Source organism: Apodemus sylvaticus, chromosome 8 (genome assembly GCF_947179515.1).
Source record: "Apodemus sylvaticus chromosome 8, mApoSyl1.1, whole genome shotgun sequence".
In the NCBI taxonomy this organism is placed as follows: Eukaryota; Metazoa; Chordata; class Mammalia; order Rodentia; family Muridae; genus Apodemus; species Apodemus sylvaticus.
The window spans coordinates 1,204,163-1,229,981 of NC_067479.1; the positions used below are offsets into that span (position 1 = coordinate 1,204,163).

Sequence of the window (25,819 nt, forward strand, 5' to 3'; positions counted from 1 at the left end):
ACACACAGAAGCATATTCAAAATTTCTTGTTATGAACTGTATTTTATTTTCTGTCCCAGTGAAAACTGCAAGTGCATATATTTACGCTCCTTGCAAATGAGTTTTGTTCCTCTTCTATCTAAGAAGAGAAACACATTGTCCTTGATGAGTTTTCTTCCTCCAGTTCCCTGGAGAACAGGCACTAAGTAAGTGGATTTTCCTGGTACTGAAATGGCTACATTTTCCTGACTTGACATCTCCATTTCTGTCTCCTGTCTGGCGAGTGCTGTCCTCTGTCATCTGCCTTCACTTGTGCTCCTAAGAGTGCTGAGCACTCGGTGGCCATCTCTTTGCTTCACAATTGTACTTGACTTGTTTTCAATCTCAAGTCTGCTTAATAGCATTAGTCAAGACTAAAACCTCTTATGCATACATAACATATCAAGGCATTTCTTCTGAACCAGGTATGATGGTGAAATCTTGTCTCCCAGTAATTGATAGAGGCACCAGGAACATTGACTGTTTGAGGTTAGCCTTGTCTATATAGCAAGTTCTATATAAGCAAGGGTATATAGCAAGACCCAATCATGAACAAACAAAAATTTAAAAGCAATAACAACAGCAACCCCCAAAAGATGCTTTGTTTCTCCTGTAAGGACAATTTCAAAATTCAATAAAATCCTACTACTAAATGCACCAAAAGATACTTGTGCAAAACTCACCATAATAATTTCTCTTTAACACTCACTCCCATCTTATTCTTCTTGTTTAAATCTTTTTTAAATGTTACTCCACATTTCAGTGTGGGGCCACATTTGTAAAAGGATGAACCCAATGTGCTGGTTATACTGTATACAATTTTGCAAAGAAATGAAAGCAGAAGTAAGGGATTACCACAATTTCAAAGCCAGCTACATCTACTTAATGAGTTCCAGGTAAGCAAGATCTATAGACTGAAACCCTGACTAACAAATGAGAATCAGGAAAAGAAAGTTCAGTATATATTAATCAAGTAAGGAGTATTACTTTGGTCTGAAGGGTAGTCAGGTACCTGTGTCTTGAACACAATTCTTGTATCATGTTGCTCTTGTCATTTGATGAATAGTACACCGTTCTAAAATGGTGGTTAACTTTAGAAGGAAGTAGCAATGTCTGTAGATGGTGATGTGTGTGTATGTGTGTGTGTATATATAGTTGTTGAAGTTGACTTTAGGGTAGTTGATGGAGAGTTGAGTTTAGAAGAGCAAGTCGACTTTAGACTGTCACTGCACTCAAAAATGACAAAGCTTCCAACTGCTGGAATTTCTCTCCCTTTTCTCTGTGGCCTTCAGTCTTTCTGAGAAAAATAAGAGGTCTATTTGGAATTATGACCAGAACAATAGAAACATGTAAATGGCATATTAAAATAGTAGGGAAAATACCTGTTGTTATGGCCATGAATGCAACCCATAGGACAAAGAAATGTTTAGTAATCCGTATTTCCTATGAGACAAGTCATTTTGTTCCGACTGCTTTATACCAACTGTCTCTAAACTATTTATGCAATACATGAGGTTTTCTATTAGATTGGAAGAGAAAAATTGGATTTATTATATCAATTTTAGCTCATTCTTTTTCTATTATCTAGATATGTACATTTGTTACATACAGTACCATAGAGCATATGTATGATCTCCCACTGTGTAACTCATGCATGAACACAATACTTTTGATGAGAAAGGAAGTAGTTAGGTGGCTAATAAAGCTTTCTTTTTTCCTTTTTGCCAGACTCTGGTTTTGTACCTGCCTTCCAAAGCTAACTTCAGCATGCTCAAAAGAAAGCAGAGTTCCAGGGTGGAAGCCCAGCCGGTTACTGACTTTGGTCCTGATGAATCTCTATCAGACAATGCTGACATACTCTGGATTAATAAGCCAGTAAGTCACCTTTCTGAAGTTTGGAGAAGCACATGCTGAGATAAGAGATATTTAATTCATAAATTCAAAACTCATATTTCTTTGGCTTTTAACTGTTTGAGCTGCAGTGCAAAATGAATGAGTCTTTGGGTCTGGTGGTTGGTTTGGGCATTATTCAAGTTGAAAAGATGAGGGGCTGCGATGAATGTCTCTCATAGAAAAATGAAGAAAGTACAAGAGATCTATACATTACCATCCCATCCTCACCCTGCTCTGTGTATATCGTCATATAACACACTGTAGAGATAATATCACTCCCAGGGTGACCCAAGATGAGTTACTACACTTAACTGCATGTGTTATCATGTTCAACTGTGATTTACTTAGGTGGATAAAATTATAGAAAGAGTATCCATTTTTGAATAGTCTTCACTTTGATTCAAATCTTGTGACTCAAAACATGTGGCTAGTGTCTTTCTTACAAGTTCATGGATATTAAGCATAAGAGGAATGCATGCCATTCATCACTGCATGAGCCAGGGAGTTCACTCTTAAGTCTTGAGAATTCAGCTCCACAAAGCAAAGTAGGAATGACTTCCTTCTTAAACTCATAGTTTAAATAATGAAGCAAATTGACCTGAGGCACTCTCAGTGCCTTCTCCTCCCCTAAGCAAGACAAAGATGGCCAGGCTGGTTTCTTCCTGAGCTTCATTAGCCTGTGCCTGGGAGACTTTCATTACAGGCTCATGTGTCTGTGTATATTACACTTTCTAATGACATCCTTCTGCTTTATAATTGTTGAAACATCCCTGGGACTCTCACTATAAATTAAAATGTGTTGGCATTACATTGACAACTCTTTGTCAGCAGGCTCCTGCCTGGCCAGCAACCACCCTTTCGTGTGTCTCTATATCATTTGCTGGAGCCTTAGAAGTCATCTTCTGCTATCCTATACTGTCTGGCTTATTCATATTAGTATCTTTTATGCATGCTGTCTGGACCATAACGTCCCATCACATCTCCTTAAATAAGTTAAATCCCCCTTGTCCAATAGGGCCACCTGGATTTCATATCCTCTTCTTTTCCACTTTCTCATACAGACAGAATCAACTTTTCTTCTTTCTACTTATCCAATGTTAGACTTACCTATAAATATAAGTACACATGCAGACATACACAGAGACAGTTGACCCTCTGTTCTGTACCCATTTTTGACCAACCACACAATGGAAATATTTGAAAAGAACTTGGATCTGTAGTGAACATGTATGTATTTTTCCTTCTCATTCTTTCATAAAGTGACTAGTACAATAGGATTGTACATAATTTTAAGGACTATGAATCATCCTAAGATGACTTAAACTATAACTGAGTATATATGTAAGCAATACATAAGCATTACTCATTTGTGAAGGTATGCAGGCTCCTCATATTTTCATACCCTATGTGAAGATGGATATTGAGGGGCAATTGCATTCATCATATGTAGTACTTTTCTTACAAATTGGTTATGTGCTGCCTATACTTCTATTTGTATGTGCCCAGAGCCCAGCATTTTTGGATGCATAGCAGGACTTCTATTCATACTTAGAGAATAAAACAGACTAAAATAATAACATGCTTGAAAACTCTCTTATTTACAACTTTCTAAGAACTTTGAAAGATGGAGTTTTATGTGTAACCCCAGAGGCACTTTCTGAAATTATTACTGATTAATTAAAATTCTTCAAGATTAAAGACAATTTATTGTGAAATAACCTATCTTTTAAATCTCCTGGTAATTACAGTCTTGACATGGGGAAGCCCAGAGAAAATTGAATTTACATCCTGACATTCATTGAACGTTTTTTTTTTTTTTTTTTGAACTTCTTGTTTGAAAACATGAGTAGATCAACCCTTAAAATGCATTGAAATGTAAGTGTTTTCTGTGCTATGGAATTTCTGGTACTATGTTTTTATGTAAATATTTTTATACTTGGTCAAACATTAGAATCCACACATCACCCTACAGGGTCTGTCTAAGTCTTCTCACAGTTCTGCCAATCATTTACTTTCAGCTTAAGGGCTTGCTGGTTTATGGAGGCACATGATCCATGTATTATCAAACTGTACCCAGAAATCGGAGTATAAAATTAGTGAATTAACATGACCACAAACACATACACAGCTACACACATATGTATATCCAAGATAATAGTCAATAAATAGCACTTAGATTATGTTTGAAAAGTGCACCTTGAGTAATTCAGTAGCAACGTTAATTCTGGGAAGTTAGCATATAGATGCAATTAACTGTTTTTATCCTAGGTGTTACTTTTATAATGAAAGATTGCATGTGGGTATATTAAATATAATAGCCATTGTTTTTTATTTTTCTTCTTACTTTAGGATTAATGAAAATCTTTAGACAGCAAATCAATGTGTATCTAGAACTGCACAAAAATAATTTTAAATGAGAAATTCTAGGCTAAATATATACAAAAGATTTTTCTCTAAAAAAAAATGAGATAGCCTCACTCATTATCATTTTTCTACAAGAATCATTTTAGAAATGATTTTAAATGACCTAATTTTTATTTTTTATTTGTGTGTGTGTGTGTGTGTGTGTTCGCGCGTGTAGATCAGAAAACAGATTTTTGAAGTTTATTATCTTCTTTAACAGTGGGTTAAAGGGATTGGACTCAAGTCACCAGGCTTGTATGGCAAGCCAAATTTCACTGGCCCTGAAATGTTTCTTTATGTACAGAAATTATAATGATACATTTGTTAAAATACTACATATAAGAATATTCTATATCAGTCCAATAAAAAATCATTTATGTTCTTATATGGTAGACTATTCTGTAATATATTAGGGAAGTTACAGTAAATAGACTATGGCTACTAATTATGGGTGATTCATAGTAACAAAAGAAAAAAAGTTACATCAAGGGACATTGTGAGTGAACTGACATTATGTAGTAGAACAGGAATTTCACACAAAGTGATCTAATAGCTTTCAATTTAACCTTGGGTATAGTTCTATTAATGCTCCTATAATCAATCATCATAGGAATGTTTCTTAAACTTTCTGAAACCTGGTATGTTCATGTGGAATGTAAGCTGCTTTGAGAAGTAAGCACTACCTAATTGTTATATTTTTCAAATAGTGTGTTTTCTAAGACAATTCAAAGGTCTCAGATCATTGTGTCACTAAGTAATTTTGGCCTCTGTGGCAGTGGGTGCACTCTCTGCTACGTATCTGTGCCATCATCAGCGTCATCTCAGTGTGCATGAACACACCTATGACCTTCGAGCACTATCCTCCTCTTCAGTATGTGACCTTCACCTTGGATACTTTATTGATGTTCCTCTATACCGCAGAGATGATAGCAAAGATGCACATACGGGGAATTGTCAAGGTGAGTGTTTTCTTGACATTTAAGTACGTTGAATATTTTAATCACCTCAGTAATAATATATTTATTTCTATGAATGTTCAAATTCACTGTATTTTTTACTTTATTTAGACTGAAAATTTTAAAGAGCAGAACTCCAAATTTTGGTGGAGATTTATCACACAAGAATATTTTTGAAGTTAGTTACATTTTTTAATGTACAAAGTCTTATATCCCTTGATACCTGTAAATGAGCTAGTTGCTCCAAGTATATGCCTCATGAGTCAAGGGTTGAGTGCTTTGTGCCACTTGCAGAAGTAAAGTCACAGATTACCATGGTTATGGACCCTCAAGGAGGCACTTCAAATTGTGTTTATTTACTGAACAAAAGATCACATGATATTTACTGAACAAAATGTCACATGATAAAGTCAGAACATGATGACATTAAGTTGGATTTCATAAACCTGGGTTGTTTTCAAGATATAGTGAGGACTTTAATGCTTACAAATGACATATTTGAATCAAAGTCTAGCTCATATGTATTGGGGAGATTCTAGAACCCATGCAAGGGCAGAAAAGCCTTCATAAAATGATTTTTATGACATACACTGAGGTATCAGCTCTTAGCTTCTCTTTGTCCATCATTTGTTGCAGTTTTATCCTTAACAGAGAATCACAACAGCCAGTGCACTGTGATATGCATTTCTGTTTTATTATAAAAATATGAATCATAGCCTGCATAAAGATCAACAATTGAGCATGTATATTTTAAAAAACAATTTGAGTTATTGACTCACTTCAGAAATAATTTCCTATGCATGGTTGATAGTTTTTTATTTGCTTTCAAAACACACCATTATTGTATAAGGTGAAATCAATACTAATTCCTAAGATAGGTTAACTCCTAATCAATGTTCATATTCCCCTGGATGTTGTAAATATCACTGTCTCTGCAGTAGAACTCAAAGAGGTTCATGTATTGCACTCATTATTGTGTTTTAACACTTTCTTCTTTGTTGTATATGATGCATGGCTGTGTGTGCATATGTAAATGGGTATCCTTGCCTGTCCATGAGTGAGTGTAGTTCTGAGTTTAACATTGGATGTCTTCCTCTATTGCTTTCCACCTTGATTTTGCAAAAGGATCTCTCACTGAATCTGAAGTTAGCTGTTTTGGCCACAGTGAGCACATGTAGTCCACCTGTCTCTGCCTTACTAGTATTGGGGTTATAAGATGTGTGCTGCTAGTCCCATCATTAATATGGATGCTCAGAATAGGAATTTTTGTCCTCATAATAGACTATATACATCCTATTTGTAAGCCCAAATCAGCCCATTCCTTTCTTGTGTTCATTCTTGTTGGATACTTTGTTCCACATATAAAAAAAAAGTATAGCTAATAACCATGGAGCTACACATGTACAGATATAGTCATTTGTTATCAGGTTTCCTCCTGAGATTTCGTCTCAGTTTCCCACTGCAATATAGTAGTGATTTCTATATTAAGGAAAAGCCTTGGTTCATAGGAGAAGTGAGCACCTTCAATAGCCTAAATGACTGGACCGTAAGATGATTCTAAAATTGTCAGGTCATTTATAAAATCTTCAGTGAGTTTTTCTAAGTGTGAGATTTACATTTAGCTCATTAGTCATAAAGTAAGGTTGTCAACTATCCCTGGAGCTCAGCTTGGAACAAAGTTGTTGCTGGGTAATTTTACTTCTCTGGACATGTCAGTCCTACTTTGTATTCTGTGGTTCACTAGAAGATTCTAACAAACTGTCATTTGTTTATATTGGTCACCTAGGACATAGCAGCCTTTGACAATTTTGTAAGGGAACTGAATATTGTAGGTGAAAGTCTTTGTGATTCATGCCACTATGTGATGATTTCTAAAGGCTCCAACTTGAGTGAAACAAAGTTATGATATTTTCCTAGAGTAAGCCTTCTTGTATTTTAGCTATATAATAGATTGGGATATGAGTTTTTAATCAAGAAAATTGTTCTTGCACACTTTAAAAATAAAAAGAATAGAGGTAAGCATGATATGGAAGTGACCAATTCATTCCATATGAACAGGACACGAAATGAATGAATTTTGAATATTCAAAGCTGAATTAATATTTAAAACAAAAATTATTTGCAATTTGTTTCTAAAACTATAGATTCTGTATTTTTAGTAATTTTAACTTCTACTAACACTTGTATGGTTAACTGCTTACAATACTAAAAGAATAGAAATGATAAAATTAGAAGCCAAATAAGTATATCTTTTTAATTGGGAAGTAATTATAGTAGTTGAACATGTGGTGTCAACTTTAATTATTCTGCATTGCTAATATTATCTTGAAGTAGTCAGAACATCAAAGCTCATTAAAATTGTGTTTAAATATTAGCTGATGTTTCTGTTAAATCTGAGATCTGGTTGTTTTTAACCAGACTTTGAATATTTTTCATTTTATTTTCATTATCTTTATTGCAGCAGTTAAACAACTGGTACCAACTATTGATTTTATGACATTAAATCTAGACCATAGCTTCATCATTTGATGAAGCTCATGTTTGAGCATCATGTGAGCAAGCGCTGTTTGACATTCCATTCTTGTTTGTAAAATGAAAGCTTTTCTGAAGTTCAATGTTAGCAAATTGCTACCTGTTACAATAAATATGTTCTTAATTTAAACGTTATTGTTACATAATTTTATGTTTGCAAGTTTGTCCTTTTTTTTTATAATTTCAAGACAAATATAGACGTTTTGAGGGATTAAAAAGTATGTCTGTCCACAGGGATGATTTTGGAAAACTCATATTTCTCAAGTGAATTGCTTTGCTGTGGTCAATTTAATCTGTCAAATCTTTTAAAACATTGATTAAGTACCTATCTTCTAAAAACTTATGTTTAATACTTTTCTTATTTAATTCACGTGCCAAGAATATGACATTGCCTCTCAATTCTCCATTTTATTAACACACAACTACTTGCAAAAGGGTGCTATCTTTGTTCACTTATACGACTGAAATTTGTTTGTCTGTACATGTAGAGTGATGTATGAATATCTGTTCATTTTTTTAAATTTTTTATTATTTCTTTTTCTTTTTGAGATTATACTATAATTGCAACATTTTCCCTTCCCATTCACCCCTTCAAATCCTCCCATAACACTCCTTGCTCTCTTTTAAATGGTCATCCCTGAAAAAATATATATTTATGTAACATTATATAGATTGAGCAGGATCTATTTATGTGTTTACAAATAAACACACACACACACACACACACACCCCAACCAGGCGCTACTTTGGAGAGGCCTCAGGGGTCCAAAGTGCCAGACAAGCTGTGCTCAGGCAGAAGCTGGCAAGAATTTGTGAAGAATCAGGTGGTCTCTCTTAAGGCCTTACATGTGCTGAGAGTTCCTATTACTTTCTTTGGTCAGAAAAGAGTGAGGGATTTTCATCCATGAACAATAGGATCTAATTTGTGCCTGAGAAGTTCTTTTAACTGCCACCCTCAAGAAGTGTTCCTACTGACCAAATCCCTAAAAGAAAGGTCAACCAATCAAATAACATACAGTTGATGTGCTGAAGGTCATCACAAGTTTTGCAGTCTGAATTCTTCAAATGAGTCTGGGATGTCTGTTTCTTATATGGCAATAGATCTAGATAAAAGGAGCATGCATGTACTGAACACTGTTGGAGTAATAAATAATAATGCTAAGACATACCAACAGATGGGCTCTGGGAAGATAGGGCAATAAATCACATGTTCATGAAGCTATCAATGCATATCATTCATGACTGCAAAAATATCCCTGTACCTCTCCTTGTTAAATATTTGCAAGACACTTTCAGATAGATTCTTACACTGGATAATTGATCAACAGCCTTCAACTGTTTACCTTTACACAAACTGGCAGACAAGTATTGAATAATTCATATCCTCCTTCACAAGCATGACAATTTCTGCCCAGAGCCCAAGTCCTCACTGCCCCACCCCCATTTTATTAATGCTTTGTTATTCCAGAGGGAAATTCTCTTTTCAAATATCATTTTATTGAAATATACTTTCTAACCTCAGGATACAGGCCCTATTAATAATGAAAGCAGTATGCCTTCATTTTCTTTGGCAGTATCTTTCCAATTAAAGTCAACATATCTTTTCATTGCAAATTAAGAAGATTTCCTCCTTCACTGTTACTGCCTGGTAACTTTTTACCAATTACTTTCCCTACTAGCAATGATTGGTAAAGCAGTTTTAAAGGCTTCCTCTTGCTATAGTGTGCTGGGACCCAAAGCTATTATTAGCCCCTTACTACATGTTGGGTTTGTGAAGATAAAAGAATAGATGCTTTTCTTTTAACATCCTGAACTCAGAGTTTTTCAAGTTCTAGTGATTCATCAACAATTTGCCTTAAAAAATAGCATTTAAAATTCTAAAATTACCCTTATGAAAATTTGTTCCATTGTGACAAAAATACCTGTGGATGGCTTTGACTATTCCCATCACATACACACATTACATATACATCATATACATATACATTACACATACATATACATTACATATACATTACATATACATTACATATACATTACATATACATATACGTATACATATACATATACATTACATATACATTACATATACATATACATATACATATATGTATATATACACATTAATAAATTTTGCCTAACAATCCATGTGGAATTTACTTCCAGGGTGATAGCTCCTATGTGAAGGATCGCTGGTGTGTTTTTGATGGATTCATGGTCTTTTGTCTTTGGGTTTCCCTCGTGTTACAGGTAATTAAATAAGTTCAAATCACAAAAAAAAGTTTTAAAAAGTCAGCATTATCTTGCATTCAAAGTTTAACTAGAAACATTAAAAAATACATTTCATATGTGGTTGTGTAATTTTGTACATTATTTAGTTTACATGTTCATGGATAGAAAACCCTAATTGCAATATTTAAATTCTCAGATTTTAATGTTGATTACACAAGTGAGTTCTCAGAAATTAATATCAATATTAAAGGTAGTTCTTTTTAAAACAACTATAAGCATGCTGTCACTGAAATAAAGTAAAAAATTTGCAGTGATATATCTAATTTTAAGTCAAAAATTGAATTTAAAAATTATAAGTTCTGGTTACTTTAGGATTATATATGCATTTAACAGATTAAACTATCAACATTGATATAGATAATAGTCAATACCAAATGCATTACAAATATAAGTGCTTTATGATAGTGAATAGAAAGCATGTATGAAAAAGCTTTAACAGGTAATTTTAATGGACAATACTCTATTGTCTGTTAAATACTCTAACTCAGTCTCCTATATTGTTGCAGGCATGATTTTATACTTAAGAAAACTCATTATGTTACTATCTAATTTTATTTTATTTTTTAGTTTGACTCTACTAAGAAGCCATGTGATTTACATTTCTAACAAAAATTAAATGATCAATGGATTATTGTTAAAATTTGGTAGAATGTTAAAAGTCACATTCTTATTCTTTTATTTTTTGTTTTAAAAATTCAAAATAAGCATTGTCAATGAGATGGTTCATTACCTAAAGGCACTTGACAACCATCCTGACATCCTGGGTTAGATCCTTTGGATTTCCATGGTGGGAGGAAAGAACTGACCCCTTCAGGGTGTCTGCCTCTGACCACTTACTTGTGCAACATTCCACATGTGCTTGCGTGCATGTGAGCACACCCACACACCCACAATTAATTATTAATAAAAATTCAGATTAAAAAGTGTGTATTTCATCTTCACCAGCTGTTCATAGTGGGTGTTGATTAACTGTCCTATCTCATTCTTATGAAGTGCCTATCTCTGTGACCTGATTTCACCTCATGTGCTCATATGTTCTTTCTGTATAATAACCTACTGTATGTTAAGTGACCAGATTTTTATTAGTTTGCTTCTGCTAGGAAGTGGTCATTTTTCATATTTCAGTAATATTTTACATTTCCTATTTTTCTAGATATTCAAAGAGACTACTAGTGAGAAATAACTCAAAAGTAGGCACTTTATTTCATGATAAAACTATGGTTTGAAGAATTAGAAAATGGAGACTAAGGGATTTTCACTAGTTTTTGTATTTGTCTCTCTTAAAGTAGTTATACTATAGAGATATACTTGTTGATGGAATAGGATGTAAGGCTAAGTTCAACTAGTGCACATTCTTACCTATACATTCCCTGCAGTAAGTAATGCTAAGGGGAAATCTAAGCTTGTACATCTCTTCCCACATAGGTGTTTGAAATAGCTGACATAGTTGATCAGATGTCACCTTGGGGCATGCTGCGGATCCCACGGCCACTCATTATGATCCGAGCTTTCAGGATTTATTTCCGATTTGAACTGCCAAGGACAAGAATTACAAACATTTTAAAGTAAGCACAACTTGGTGCATACATTATGGGATATGTTTATGAAAACTGGGGGCGGGGGATTTAATTTATTTTATCTAACTTTTCTCTTTTCCTTAGGCGGTCAGGAGAACAGATATGGAGTGTTTCAATTTTCCTACTTTTCTTCCTTCTTCTGTATGGGATTTTAGGAGTTCAAATGTTTGGAACATTTACCTACCACTGTGTAGTCAATGATACAAAGCCAGGGTAAGTTTTGTTTTTGTTTCTTAGCTATGCTTTAAGTCTAAGTGATTAACAAAGACATTTCTGCATTTGTGTTTGTGTGTGTGTGTGTGTGTGAGAGAGAGAGAGAGAGAGAGAGAGAGAGAGAGGAGAGAGAGAGAGAGAGAGAGAGAGAGAGAGAGAGAGAGAGAGTTAAATTGTCACATGCTTTAAAAATAAGTTTTTTGAGTAGTTTGTGTTCTTTACCAGCTTAGTATTATTTTGTCCAACTTTGAGCTAAATATTCACAGCAAGCCATATCAAAAAGTATAACCTAGTTGCAATGAATATTAAACAAAGACAAACCTTTCAGAGCGTGGCCAAATGAGGACTGTGGCATACTTCCAAAGCTAACAAAACTTTGGAAGATATCCATTGTATTAGTTTGTTAGAGAAAATAAAACTCTCATTCTTATAGTTAATAACACTGGTCATCCTTTTTTAAAAATCCTGGCTGATTTCAGCAACATTTCCAGGTAAAGGATGGCTATCTGCTGCATACATGTGTCTCGAGGCTGGAGATCAATATGTGGCATGTGAGAGTGAAGTAGCTTGTGTATGGTGCTAGTAGAGCCTACTTTCCTGCAGAACACCCATCACTAAGAGCAGCACAGATACAGAGTGATAAGAGGAAAGAGCAGAGCTGATGGCTAGCCCCTGGACAAATGTTACAAATGGTATATACTAGGTGTTGACTGGGCATCTGAGCTTGGAATTCCACGTTCAGCCCACAAATTTTCAGTAGTTACAACTACAAGGACACTGAGCTACAGTTTACTCTTTGAGCAGGGATGGATCTGCTTACAAATAAAAGACTCACAAATTACATTTAAGAAAAATCTCCATTGGGATCACAGAATATAAACTAATGTTTGCTTTGTTGAATTGTAAAGGAGACTCATTTATGTTTGTGTTAAAATCCATTAGCTAATAGGGGTTTAAAGACATTGTAGCTGTTATAAGTCCTGTGATTTATTTTTATTTTCATTTTGGTATTTGGAGGGTTTTTTCCTTAAACTACAGCTAAGTGAATACATGATAATATTTATACACACTCATGATTGCATTGTATAAATAATAATAAAATTGGTTCAAACTTAATGCTTTTAGATTATATAAATGTCTCAGGTAACTTGTAGATAGATTGTCTCCTGCAAGCATGCACAAGGCTTTCAAAAATTAAAATGACACAGTAATTAGCAAAAATTTAAGTGTATTTTTACTGGTTATATATGAAACATCAGAAACCTCTTAGCAAGTATGCTCATGTTTTTTACCTTTATTATGATTTACTTCTGTGTGTGGCTGTGTGGGGCATACATGTGCCACAGCATGCCTGTGGATGTTAGAGGACAACCGGGAGAATCCATTCTAGCCAGATCTCTCCTATCATCCTGTGGGGTGAGGAATGGGAGTCAGGTGGGTTTACCTTCTGAGCTACCTTGCTGGCCCATTTTACCCTTAGTTAGCAGTTGTATACATACATATCACATTTACCTACAAGTTTGTCTTGGGTTCACAGGAATGTGTGTGTTCTTTGATTATGAACAGTGAGAAAAGGAGTTTTTACCACTTAATAGAACTTCATAAGAATTTCATACCAGTTTATTTGTTGTTGAGGCAGTGTATAATAGCATGCATGTACCCAAGAGCCATTATGAAACTAATTACTTTAAAATTGATTTTAAAAAATTGTTAAAAATTAAACCCGTATTTTCTCTCAGTCCCCAGAAATAGACAAAAAGGGAAACTTTTATAATTAAAATTTGGTTTTCTGAATTTATTATTATTTTCTCCAATATCACAATTCTATTCCTCTTTTATTTAACCACATATTAACGTTTTGTTGATATATAAAAGCTTGTATGTAGCATATGTATATGTATATGTGGATACATACATGTATATACTATATATGTTATATATAATATATAATATACATGGAATTTATTATTAGATTTTTGTTCATGAGAAATATTATTAGTCTTCAGAAAAATTGTCTTCAAATATAAATGAGCAATAATTCTTTCTACTTTACTTTTTAAATACTTTGTAAAAAATTTCTATCATTATTATTTTATTTATTTACAATCCAGTTGTTACTCCCTGTCCTGCTCCCCCCTCCCATAGTTCCTCATCCCATTCCTCCTCCCCTGTCTCTGAGAGTGTGCTCCCCTTCCCCAAGGCTTTTCCCCTCCCTAAGACCTCAAGTCTTTCAAGGATTAGGTGCATCTTCTCCCACTGAGGCCAGATCAGGCAGTCCTCTGCTATATATGTGTCAGGGGCCTTGGACCAGCTCCTGATTGCTAGTTGGTTGGTGGCTCAGTCTCTGGGAGCTTCTGGGGGTTCAGGTTAATTGAGACTACAGGGTCATCCTATTGTTCAGCTTCTTTCATCTTTCCCCTAATTCAACCATAGGGGTCCCCGACTTCAGTTGGGGTGTAAGTTGGTTGGGTATAAGTATCTGGCTCAGTCAGCTACTGGTTGGGCCTCTCAAAGGACAGCCATGCTAGGCTCCTGTCTATAAGCACACCATAGCATCAGTGATAGGGTCAGGCCTTGATGTCTTCCTGGTTGGGCCCGTCACTGGACTTCTTTCCCCTTAGTCTCTTCCCCGTTTTTGTCCTTGCAGTACTTTTAGACAGGAATTCTAGGTCAGAGTTTTTGATTGTGGATTAGTATCTCAGTCCCTCCACTTGAGGCCCTGTCTATCTACTGGGGAGGTGGACTCTAAGAGATCCCTCTCCCCATTATTGGACATTTTACCTAAGGTCACTCCCATAGAGTCCTGAGAGTCTCTTACCTCCCTGGTCTCTGGTACTTTCTAGAGGGTCCCCCCACCTCCCGCCTTCTGAGGCTGTATATTTTCATTCATTCTGCTGGCCCTCTGGGCTTCTCTCCTGTCCCCCTCCCCCCATGACTGATCCTGTGGCTTTTACAAGAAAATTTATATACTTTTACCAGGACTCTCACCCTCCAGCTGCCCCTCTAAACCCAGCTTCCCACCCTCTATTCATTTATAACTCACAGAGTTAGACTAGTGTGTCTCATATAGTAAGATGAATGTGAGACTGACTGATAGACTCCTTCCTTTCTTTTTTGTAAAATGAATGAATGAAACTCTTCAAGTCTGCTTTGGGTTGTTGTGGTAGTATTGGCAGTGGTAAAGAGATTTTTACATTATTAATGAAATAGAACTAACATGTTAATATTTAATCTTTTTCTGTAAGGTGTGCCAAATTTTGGTTTCAACAGAACCTACTTATTTTTGTAACTTGTCAACACTGGCCTAATGTTTATAAAATATTTTCTGGTTATCCTTCAGATAGTTGTTGGATCTGTTGGAATCAGCCATGTTTCAATCCTGACACTAGAGGTTTATATTTTTATTTCCTTTTAAGCTCCACTTGGTAGTTTATGTATCTTTTCTCACACACACAGGAGAGCTATGTGTCTGATTTATTGTTCTCTGCAGTTACTTTACTTTCTTGATCCATTTCTTCTCATATCGTTACTTTTTCTTGTTTTCTAGACGTCTCTTCATCTTGTTTCTTCAGATGAAACATGTCACTGACTTTAACAATTTCTTCTTATAAATGCAAGGTCCTGAAGATAGATACTTCCTTCTAAGTACCCCACTAAATACATCTTCAAACTGTGATGTTTTGTTTTTAATTATTATTTATTCCAAATTTTTCTTTTTACTTATCCATCTTTCTTGACCTGTAGATTATATAGAAGTGTGTTTTGTGTTTTTTGTTTTTGTTTTTTGGTTTTTTTGGTATGAGAGAATTTTAAAAGATAATATTTTATGTTGCTAATTTTATTCAATTGTGATTAGATAATAATCCTTGCAATGATCATTTTAGGAGATGGCATATGGTCTAAATAGTTAGCATTGCACAAAAACAGAAAGTTCTCAATATAATGTGGTCAAGGTACTTAGTAACATTGTACCTGCTCATTCTATAATAATGAAATAGCATCACTGCATTTTCTTAACATGACAGGAAATTTCTTTCCCTCTTTTAGTTCTTTCAGCTTTTCTTTCATTTCTGAAGCTTAGGAGTCTAATTAAGTAGATGAACATAAGAGGTCCTGTTTTTCTGATGAACTAACCTTTATATAGTTACACATGTCCAATGCTAATAAGTTAGGTTTGGTGAAGTCAGATTACAGAGTGAATGACCTTTCGAAGTTCCTTCCATAATAACAGATTTCGAACTCTAAAATAGCCCATTTTTATTTATCCAGCTTTTCTCTTTGATTAACAGTTGATGTTTTCCTGAAGCTGTTTAATACTAGATGTACTTTGTTTTGTTCTTAGACTAGGAATAAAAGGAAGTAAATGTCAATCCCGCCACCCACTATTAAAAGCCATTAACTGTAAGGTCACATTTGTAAGAAGGACCTAAGCTCATTGAGGTATTAAGAGGGAACCTGATAACTAGTGAGTGTGTCACAGTTGATCAGACACCCTAATCAGCAGCTTGAATCCCACTGTTACAAACCTTGCAATATTAATGTATAGATGTATACACACATTCACACACACACACACACACACACACATATGACTTATATGAGAAACAAACCAACCAGTAGATATTAAATGTATTTGTCCCCCTTATATTTGTCCAACTGGGACTCCTATACACTGTTACTAGGACTGAAAGTGGTACAACTACTTTTAATAACAGCTTGACAGGTTTTCTTTTAGAAAGGATGAGCCTGGTCCCACCTTTTGTATGCAAATTTTAAGTCTGCAGGTGGATCTTTTCCAATGGTCTCCATTGTGTTCAATGGATCCATTGCCTGTCTCTTAATGATAAACTTCCAGGAACAGTGTGGCTCTGCACATAAGGTTATTTCCAGCATACAGTCTTTCAGACTGAGAGCTCTGGCTTCATCATGTGGGTCTGGAAACCCAGATCTATTCATATCTCTATGCTGCCAGTCACTCTCCTGCTATTCCTTTCATTCCTTCTACATGTGTGTTTTGTCATTTAACAAACAAGTAGCCAACATCAAACTAAATGTAGAGACACTTGAAGCAATCCCACTAAAATCAGGGATTAGACAAGGCTGCCCCCTCTCTCCCTATCTATTCAATATAGTACTTGAAGTTCTAGCTAGAGCAATTAGACAACAAAAGGAGGTCAAATGGATACAAATTGGAAAGGAAGAATTCTAACCATCACTATTTGCAGATAATATGATAGTATATATATGTGGCCCCCAAAACCTCCACCAGAGAACTCCTACAGCTGATAAATAACTTCAGCAAAGTGGTCAGATATAAAGTTAACTTAAACAAATCAGTAGCCTTCCTATACTCAAAGGATAAACAGGCTGAGAAAGAAATTAGGGAAATGACACCCTTCACAATAGTCACAAACAATATAAAGTATCTTGGTGTGACTCTAACCAAACAAGTGAAAGATTTATATGACAAGAACTTCAAGGTCTCTGAAGAAAGAAATCGAAGAAGACCTAAAAAGATGGAACAATCTCCCATGCTTATGGATTGGCTGGATTAATATAGTAAAAATGGCCATCTTGCCAAAAGCAATCTACAGATTCAATCCAACTCAATTCATCATAGAGTTAGAAAGAGAAATTCTCAAATTCATCTGGAATAAAAAAACAAAACAAAAAACAACAACAACAACAAAAAAAAAAAACAGGAGAGTGAAAACTATTTTCAACAATAAAAGAACTTCTGGGGGAATCAGCATCCTGAACTTCAAACTGTACATAGAGCAATAGTGATAAAAGTTGCATGGTATTGGTACAGTGACAGGCAGGTAGATCAATGAAATAGACTTGAAGACCCAGAAATGAACCCACACACCTATGGTCCCCTAATCTTTCACAAAGGAGTTAAAACCATCCAGTGGAAAAAAGATTACCTTTTCAACAAATGGTGCTGGTTGAACTGGCAGTTAGCATGCAGAAAAATCAAATTGATCCATTCTTATCTCCTTGTACAAAGCTCAAGTCCAAGTGGATGAAGGACCTCCACATAGAACCAGATTCACAGAAACTAATAGAAAAGAAAGTGGGGAAGAGCCTTGAGCACATAGGCACAGGGGAAATTTTCCTGAACAGAAGACCAATAGCTTACGCTCTAAGACCAAGAATTGACAAATGGGACCTCACAAAATTACAAAGCTTCTGTAAGGGAAAGGACACTGTCAATAGGACAAAATGGCAGGCAACAAATTGGGAAAAGATCTTTACCTACCCTACATCCAATAGAGAGCTAGTATCCAAATTATACAAAGAACTCAAGAAGTTAGACTCCAAAGAACCAAATAATCCTATTAAAATGGGGTACAGAGCTAAACAAAGAATTTTCAACTGACCAAATGGCTGAGAAGTACCTAAAGATTTTTTTTTTTGTTTTTACATGTTGTTACTTGCAGTTTTTCAAACATGAGATTTTTATTTATTTCTAAATAATGAATCATAGAGTCTCAATTTTTTAATTTTTTGCTGGTTTACTATTCATTATTTTACTAATAAAGATTACAGTATTCAGAATTTATTTATTATTCTTTAAAAGTTTCATTCATGCATGTAATGTTTTAGTCATTTTCATCTGTTATTATTCTATTGCATAAAAGCTTTTATTCAACTTTTAGTTGTTTGAATGTATTGAGCTGACTTCAGCATAAGACATTATTCCAGGTATCCTCCTTGTCCTCCTCTTCCTCCTCCTCTTCTTCCTCCTCCTCCTCTTCCTCCTCTTCTTTCTCCTCCTCCTTCTTGTTCTCCTCCCACTCCTTTTCCTCTCCCTATTACTCCTCCTCCTCTTTATCTTCCTTTTCTTTCTCCTTATTACTTCTTCCACATGTTTGTCTTCCTTTTTTCTTTTTTCCTCATTCCTTTTTTCCTTATTTTCTCATTATTTTATAAGGTTCATAAAGGCACATATAATAAAGAGTTAAGAAATTAATCATGTAGTATAGTCATATTATCCATAATTCTGGGATTCTAGCATGGAATTAATACTTATTAACCATTTATATAAAGTGTGGTTGACAGAATATTTTACTTAGACATATAATAGCATTATCACAAATTGACAAAGTGAAAACAAACAAAATGAGTCACTAAACAAGGCAGAGGGAATGTTTAAAAGAAGGAAATCTGTGTTTAAAGCAAAGAAAAGCAGTGTGTTATTCAACATGCAGGGCAGGAAAATTTAAGAAAGTCAGGAATAGAAGAGTTGGCTGTGTGGGTGAGGGAAGAAAAAAAACACAGGGAAGAAAATCTGTAGTTAGTTTTTTTCAGAATATGTAGGCTTTTGAGTATGTCTAGCTTGTTCTATATGTGGATAAGAAAATGTAAAAAATATTGTATGAGTGGGGGATAATAGCTACAGAAGTAAGGGACAGGGAAACTAACTGCATACGAGATTTCACACATGGAAGTGAATTCAGTTGGAGCATTATCTTATTAACTATTTCTTTTACATTGGAGATTATAATATAATTATATCACTTACCTCTCATTTCCCCTCCAAACCCTCTCATGTACCCCTCCTTGCTCTCTTCAAAACCATGACCTCTTTGCATTATTTGTTTTTATATGAATATGTGTATATACAAATATATTCATAAATGTATAAAATGAATCCTATGGTGACAGCTGTTAATTTGGTGTTCTTCTGGAATACAAAACAGTAAAAAAAAAAATACACTCATATGAGCTTGAATGGTATTTAAGCTTGTGTATGTACTTCAGTAGTAAGCCAGAAGCAACAACATGAATGTCCTCTGAACTCAAGTCCTTAAGTCAGTTCATTGGGTCTCCATGGCCATCTCCAAGTTGTACCCATTGGTGAAAACTCATTTCCAGTTCACTAAGTGTGTACCGAAAGACCCCCTGAAATGCAAGCACCAACCCCATTTCACCCTATTATCCTGAAGTCAGGGGTCATCTCAGGGAACTTTATAAAGTATAGCAGAAGATTGGCTGGAAAATTATCTTTCATTGGCAGTGATATGAATAAATCTGCAGGGCATGGTGTTAATGGAAATAAGCTATACACATATAGTGCTTATGGTATCATTCATGTGTGGAGTCTTGAAAAGTTATGAAAGTAGTAAGGATTATAGTGTTTACTAGAGGCTAGGGGTTGGTGAGAGAAGGGAGAGCTGATGATAAAGGATTCAAAATTCCAGGTAGATGGTAATGATAAACTTTGCGAACTCATCTTCAGCAGCATGAGCAGAGTCAGTTATAATGTGTTATATAATTCAAAATAACTGGAAAGTAGACTTCAAATGTATCAACTACAAAAACATTAATGTCCACCCTGGTTAATAAGCTTAATTTATTCATTCTATATACATGTGTATATGTGTGTGTTGTAATACTATGCTTATAGATAAAGCATAGCTATGATTTGTCATTTTAAAAGTAGCATTAATTCTTAGCTGGGTGATGGCTCAGTAGGTAAAGCACTTACTATACAAATCTGAGGACTAGTGTTCTGATATCTGGAACCCACAATCATACCAGACAGGTATGGTAGTATACTTTTAATCATAGTATACAGAAGACCCAGACAGAGGATTCCCAGAACAAGCTGGCTAAATTGACTAACTGTACTGGAAAACTCATAGTTCAAGATAGAGACCCTTTCCAATAAACTATCAAGGAAGAGTCCCAGTGTCAACCCATACATGGTCTCTCTCTCTCTCTCTCTTTCTCTCTCTCTCTCTCTCTCTCTCTCTCTCTCTCTCTCTCTCACACACACACACACACACACACACACACAAATGCACACACACACAAAATGCACATACACACACACACACACACACAGAGAGAGAGAGAGAGAGAGAGAGAGAGAGAGAGAGAGAGAGAGACAGAGAGACAGAGAAACATATACTCCCACAGGCAAACACATATACATACTGATACACATAGACACACAAATATACAGGCACACATAGACACAGACATGCATACACATACACATGCACACACAGACACTCACACACAGAGACATACATATGCACATATGCTCACACAGGCACACACAGACATACAAATCCCTCATGTGTACCCCACATGTGATAAACATACATACATGTATACATATAAAACAATATTAATTCATTTTATATAATAAATATGTCTGAGTCAAACAGTAAGCTATGGTTATGCTTAAAGAAGCAATGTTGCTAAGTGCTGTGAGGACTTCTAACTTTAGACTAATTAACTTGCATGCCCAATCTTATTAGTAATAGAAAAATCTTTCAAACAGAAATACCTCACCACTGAACTCTGGGATGGATCTTGTTTAATCTGTGAGGCAAAAAGGATAAAGAGTGAGGTAATTAGTTGCACACACTTTTACTTTTAAGCATTACACATTTCTTAAAGCATATCGAAAATCACCTTAGCCATGTCTTCAGCAGCATTACCAGTCAAGGCTGAGATTCCTCTATGATAATGAACTGCAATTATGGAAAGAGTAATGAGATTTGACTAGGCAAAACAGCTCATTTCCTAAAGAAAATTAAGAAGGGCAACAGCCTATGGCAGAAACAGGTGCTACAAATGCCAAATGTGATGTCAGACATCTGCTGTGAGCTGAAGGAGGAACCTGCAAAGATGAACATTCACCTGACAGCTTATTATCACTCCTGAGAGAGGATAGAAATGTATTTATGGCTTCATATAAAATAAGAAAATCTTATTTCCAAGAGTGAGACAATTAGAATAGCCTTAGGGCAAGTAAAAGTAAATGTTAAAAATATAAAAGCTTTTCCTAGAGAGGGAAGAATTCAACCAAGAGCTAAGGTGGTTATTTGTGCTGGCTGGACCATTTGTTGTATGAAGGAGGTAAAGTGCTGTGCACTGTGGATATCCAGAGCCATTTCCTTTATCTCTAGTGTTCCAGGCTAATTACGAATAGCTTTATATTTTATCCTAAGAAGTATATGTCCTTCCACGGGGCATCTTATAGAACCTGATAGACTTTTTGTTTTGTTTTTGTTTTATTTTTGTATGAATTGTCATTAAAGAGTTTTACTGGAAAAAATGTAAAGCTGGATTTGAGGAAGTTTGATATTCTTGGCCCAAAAAGAAGTACACAAAGTACACTAAAGAACAAAGTGAAATTGGTCTTATAAATTCCATTTATGAAAGATGTCTTCTTTTAAACATATGGAACACTTTATAAACTTGTGTGTCATCTTCTAGTTCTTGAAGCAAAATACCCACTGCTTGACTGGGTCTTGTTCAACCCAGACTCAATGTCAAGAAGGGTAGGCTACCTTGTAATCTCAAAGCAGGTGCACGTTGCCAGCTTGAATTTGGTCTGCCCAGGGGCTGAATCCTGATGCCTTACATCTCTGATTCTCCTGTGCTTTGTTCATGGGCTGCTTCCTACATGATTGTTGCTCAGCCTCAGCCTCCTGGCTCCTGTCATACATGATGTCTTTTCTAAATCAGCAAAATAACCAGCAATGTAGTAATAGGAGAAAAACATGGGAGATGGCAGAATTGCTTAAAATCCTTCCTTTATATTTAACAAGGTACTAAGATGACTAATTTATATCTTTAAAAAAATGTATTGTCATTTATATTTTACCATAGCTTTACTTTGTAGACTATTTAGGAGTGAACAAACAAATTGAAAACTTCATGCTAAAACACTGAGTTTAACAGAAAAGATCTGTTTCCTACAGAATGTGCCAAATCTGCTTGTTTATTAAGAAGAAACGATGTCACTATTATTTTCTTCTCATATGACTTATCTTGTTTTGCAGTCCTACTAAGTCTAAAATGAACAATTAAAACATTTCCAAAAATAAAAATCAATAAATAATTTATCTCTCTCCAAGTAAGAGACTTGCTTTCCAGGGTGGGATTAGTTTTCCAAAGCTTCTAGTGCGAAATGAGACAAGCTGGTTCAGGGAGGGCTTTTTTTTTTTAACTGGATATATTTTTTTACATTTCAAATGATTTCCCCTTTTCTGGCTCCCCACTCCCCGAAAGTCCCATACGCCCTCTTCCCTCCCCCTATTCCTCCATCCACCCCTTCCCCTTTCTGGTATTCCCCTATATTGCTGCACTGAGTTTTTCCAGAACCAGGGGCCACTCCTCCATTTTTCTTGGACATCATTTAATATGTGGATTATGTCTTGGGTATTCCAAGTTTCTAGGCTAATATCCACATATCAGTGAGTGCATACCATGATTGATCTTTTGAGACTGGGGAAGACTAGGTAGAGGTGAAAAGGAAGTCAGATGATTCTCTGAAATTAACTGGAAACTCAGGTGGGCCAGTATAAATGACCAGGACTTTCATATTAAATTCAGGGTTCAGCTGTCAGCAAGACAGGAATAGCCTTTCTGTTCTGCCATGGACCACCCCAGTTGGGTATGGGTGTCCTTGGGAAATAGAAAATATGATGTCGAGTGAGGGAATCCAATCACAAAAGAACACACATAGTATGAACTCACTGATAAGTGAATATTTGCCCAACAGCTCAGAATACCTAAGATACAATTCACAGATCACATGAACCTCAAGAAGAAGGAAGACTAAATTGTGGGTGCTTTGGTTCTTCTGAGAAGGGGAACAAAATACTCACAGGAGTAAATATGGAGATAAAGTGTAGAGCAGAGACTGAAAGAAAGGTCATCCAGAGACTGTCCCACCTAGGGATTCATCACATATACAGTCACCAAACCCAGACACTATTGTAGATGCCAAGAAATGCTTGCTGAAAGGAGCCTGATATGGCTGTCTCCTGAGAGGCTCTGCCAAAGCCTTACAAATACAGAGGCAGATTTTTGCAGCCAACCATTGGACTGAGCATGAGATCCCCAATGGAGGAGTTAGAGAAAAGACTGAAAGAGCTGAAGGGGTTTGCAGCCTCATAGAAAGAACAACAATACTAACCAACCAGGCACCCTAGAGTTCCCAGGGACTAAGCCATCAACCAAGGAGTACACATGACTCCAGCTGCATATGTAGCATAGGATTGCCTTCTCAGGCATCAATGGGAAGAGAGGCCCTTGGTCCTATGAAGGCTTGATAGATTCCCTAGAGTAGGGGAATTGAGGGCTGGGAGTGGGAGTGTGGTGGGTAGATGAACACCCTCATAGAAGCAGGGTGAGGGAGAATGGGATAGGGGGTTTCCACAAGGGGGGGACCAGTAAATGGGATAACATTTGAAATGTAAATAAATATACCTCTTTTTGAAATTTTACATTTGAAATGTAAATAATTTTACATTTGAAATGTAAATAAATATACTGCTATACCTCTCCTGGCCATATACCCAGAGGATACCTGGAGCTTGATGAACAGCCAGTCCAAATCAATAAACTCTAGAGTCAGTGAGAAAACCCATCACAAAAAATGATATAGTCAATGATTAAAGATGATATCTGGCATTGATTGTTAATCTACATCCATCTGTACACTTATGCACATACACACTTATGCAGACATACGCCTGTACACAGGAACATGAACAGAAATGATGATAGATTAGATAGATAAATTATATATAGAGAGATGATAGAGAATTTAGTAGTGAAAAATGTTATCTACGAAGAAATGCCTACATCAGTTTTGTCAATGCTTAAGAGACTCAGAAAATTCCAAGAAAGAATGAAACAGTAGATGATATGTACAATAAAATTCTGGTTTGGAAGGCTTCTAGAGCTACACAGCTTAGACGCTTGTACTATGTCCTCTGCACTGTCAATGGAAGTGACCTCACATGGCACACAGGCTCATTTTTAAGAGCGCAATTGGCAAACTTCAATCTCATTCTGGTGAAACCAGAACCTATCAAGAAATCCATCACATAGGCAAATGCATCAAGAACTTAATTTTCAGCCTCTGCTGGCTAGTCTTATGTCAACTTGACCCATAAACTAGAGCTATCTGAAAGGAGGGGAATTTCATTGAGAAAATGCTTCCTTAAGATCCAGCTCATTTTCTTATTGGATATAGATTGGGGAGGGCCCATCTCATTGTGGGCGATTCCATCCCTGGAGTGGTGGTAAGAAAGCAGACAGAAAATGCTAGAAAAAGCAAGCCAGTCATGAATTCTTCATCAGCTTCTGCCTCCAAAATCCTGCTCTGTCCCTGTCCTAACTTCCTTCAATAATGAACACCAATATGGAAGTGTACACTGAATAAAACCTTTTCTCTCCAACTTTTTCTTTCTTCATGGTGTTTTGTCACAGCAGTAGAAACCCTAAGGTACCACTTGTCAAGAAGAAGGAGGAGGAGGAAGAGAAGGGGGAAGGAGGAGGAGGAGGAGGAGAAGGAGAAGGAGAAGGGGGAAAGAGGAGGAGGAGAAGGAGAAGAAGGAAGAAGAAGAAGAAGAAGAAGAAGAAGAAGAAGAAGAAGAAGAAGAAGAAGAAGAAGAAGAAGAAGAAGAAGAAGAACAACAACAACAACAACAACAACAACAAGAAGCACAAGAAGAACAAGAACAAGAAGAACAAGAAGAACAAGAAGAACAAGAACAAGAAGAACAAGAAGAACAAGAAGAACAAGGACAAGAAGAACAAGAACAAGAAGAACAACAAGAAGAACAAGAAGAACAAGGACAAGAAGAACAAGAACAAGAAGAACAACAAGAACAAGAACAAGAAGAACAAGAAGAACAAGGACAAGAAGAACAAGAACAAGAAGAAAGAAGAAGAAATAACATGTGTTGCTATCCACCTACAAGACTCTTTCAGTTTCTTAGAGCCATCAGTAAATTACCTCATAATTTTCCTCTTGCCAAAATAATAGGCTTAGTTCCTTCAACTTCTTCTTATTTGTCTTGTTCTCTTTATAAATTTCACTTGAACCAACATAGCAGAGGCCCTAGTATCATTTACAAGATTCACAATTTGAAATATGAATGTAAGAAAAAAGTT

General features: G+C 35.8%; 1 protein-coding gene across 2 annotated transcripts in view; it reads left to right on the forward strand.

Annotated features, from left to right (window-relative positions):
* Window positions 1-1,785: 1,785 nt before the first annotated feature.
* The window catches only part of Nalcn (sodium leak channel, non-selective), a 293,583-nt gene continuing 269,549 nt past the window's right edge, over window positions 1,786-25,819 (forward strand). For both annotated transcript variants that reach the window (XM_052190478.1, XM_052190479.1), the window contains exons 1-5: window positions 1,786-1,893; window positions 5,091-5,273; window positions 9,969-10,052; window positions 11,520-11,659; window positions 11,756-11,884. In XM_052190478.1, the coding sequence (XP_052046438.1) occupies window positions 1,786-1,893; window positions 5,091-5,273; window positions 9,969-10,052; window positions 11,520-11,659; window positions 11,756-11,884 (644 nt within the window). The remainder of the gene's footprint in view (window positions 1,894-5,090; window positions 5,274-9,968; window positions 10,053-11,519; window positions 11,660-11,755; window positions 11,885-25,819) is intronic.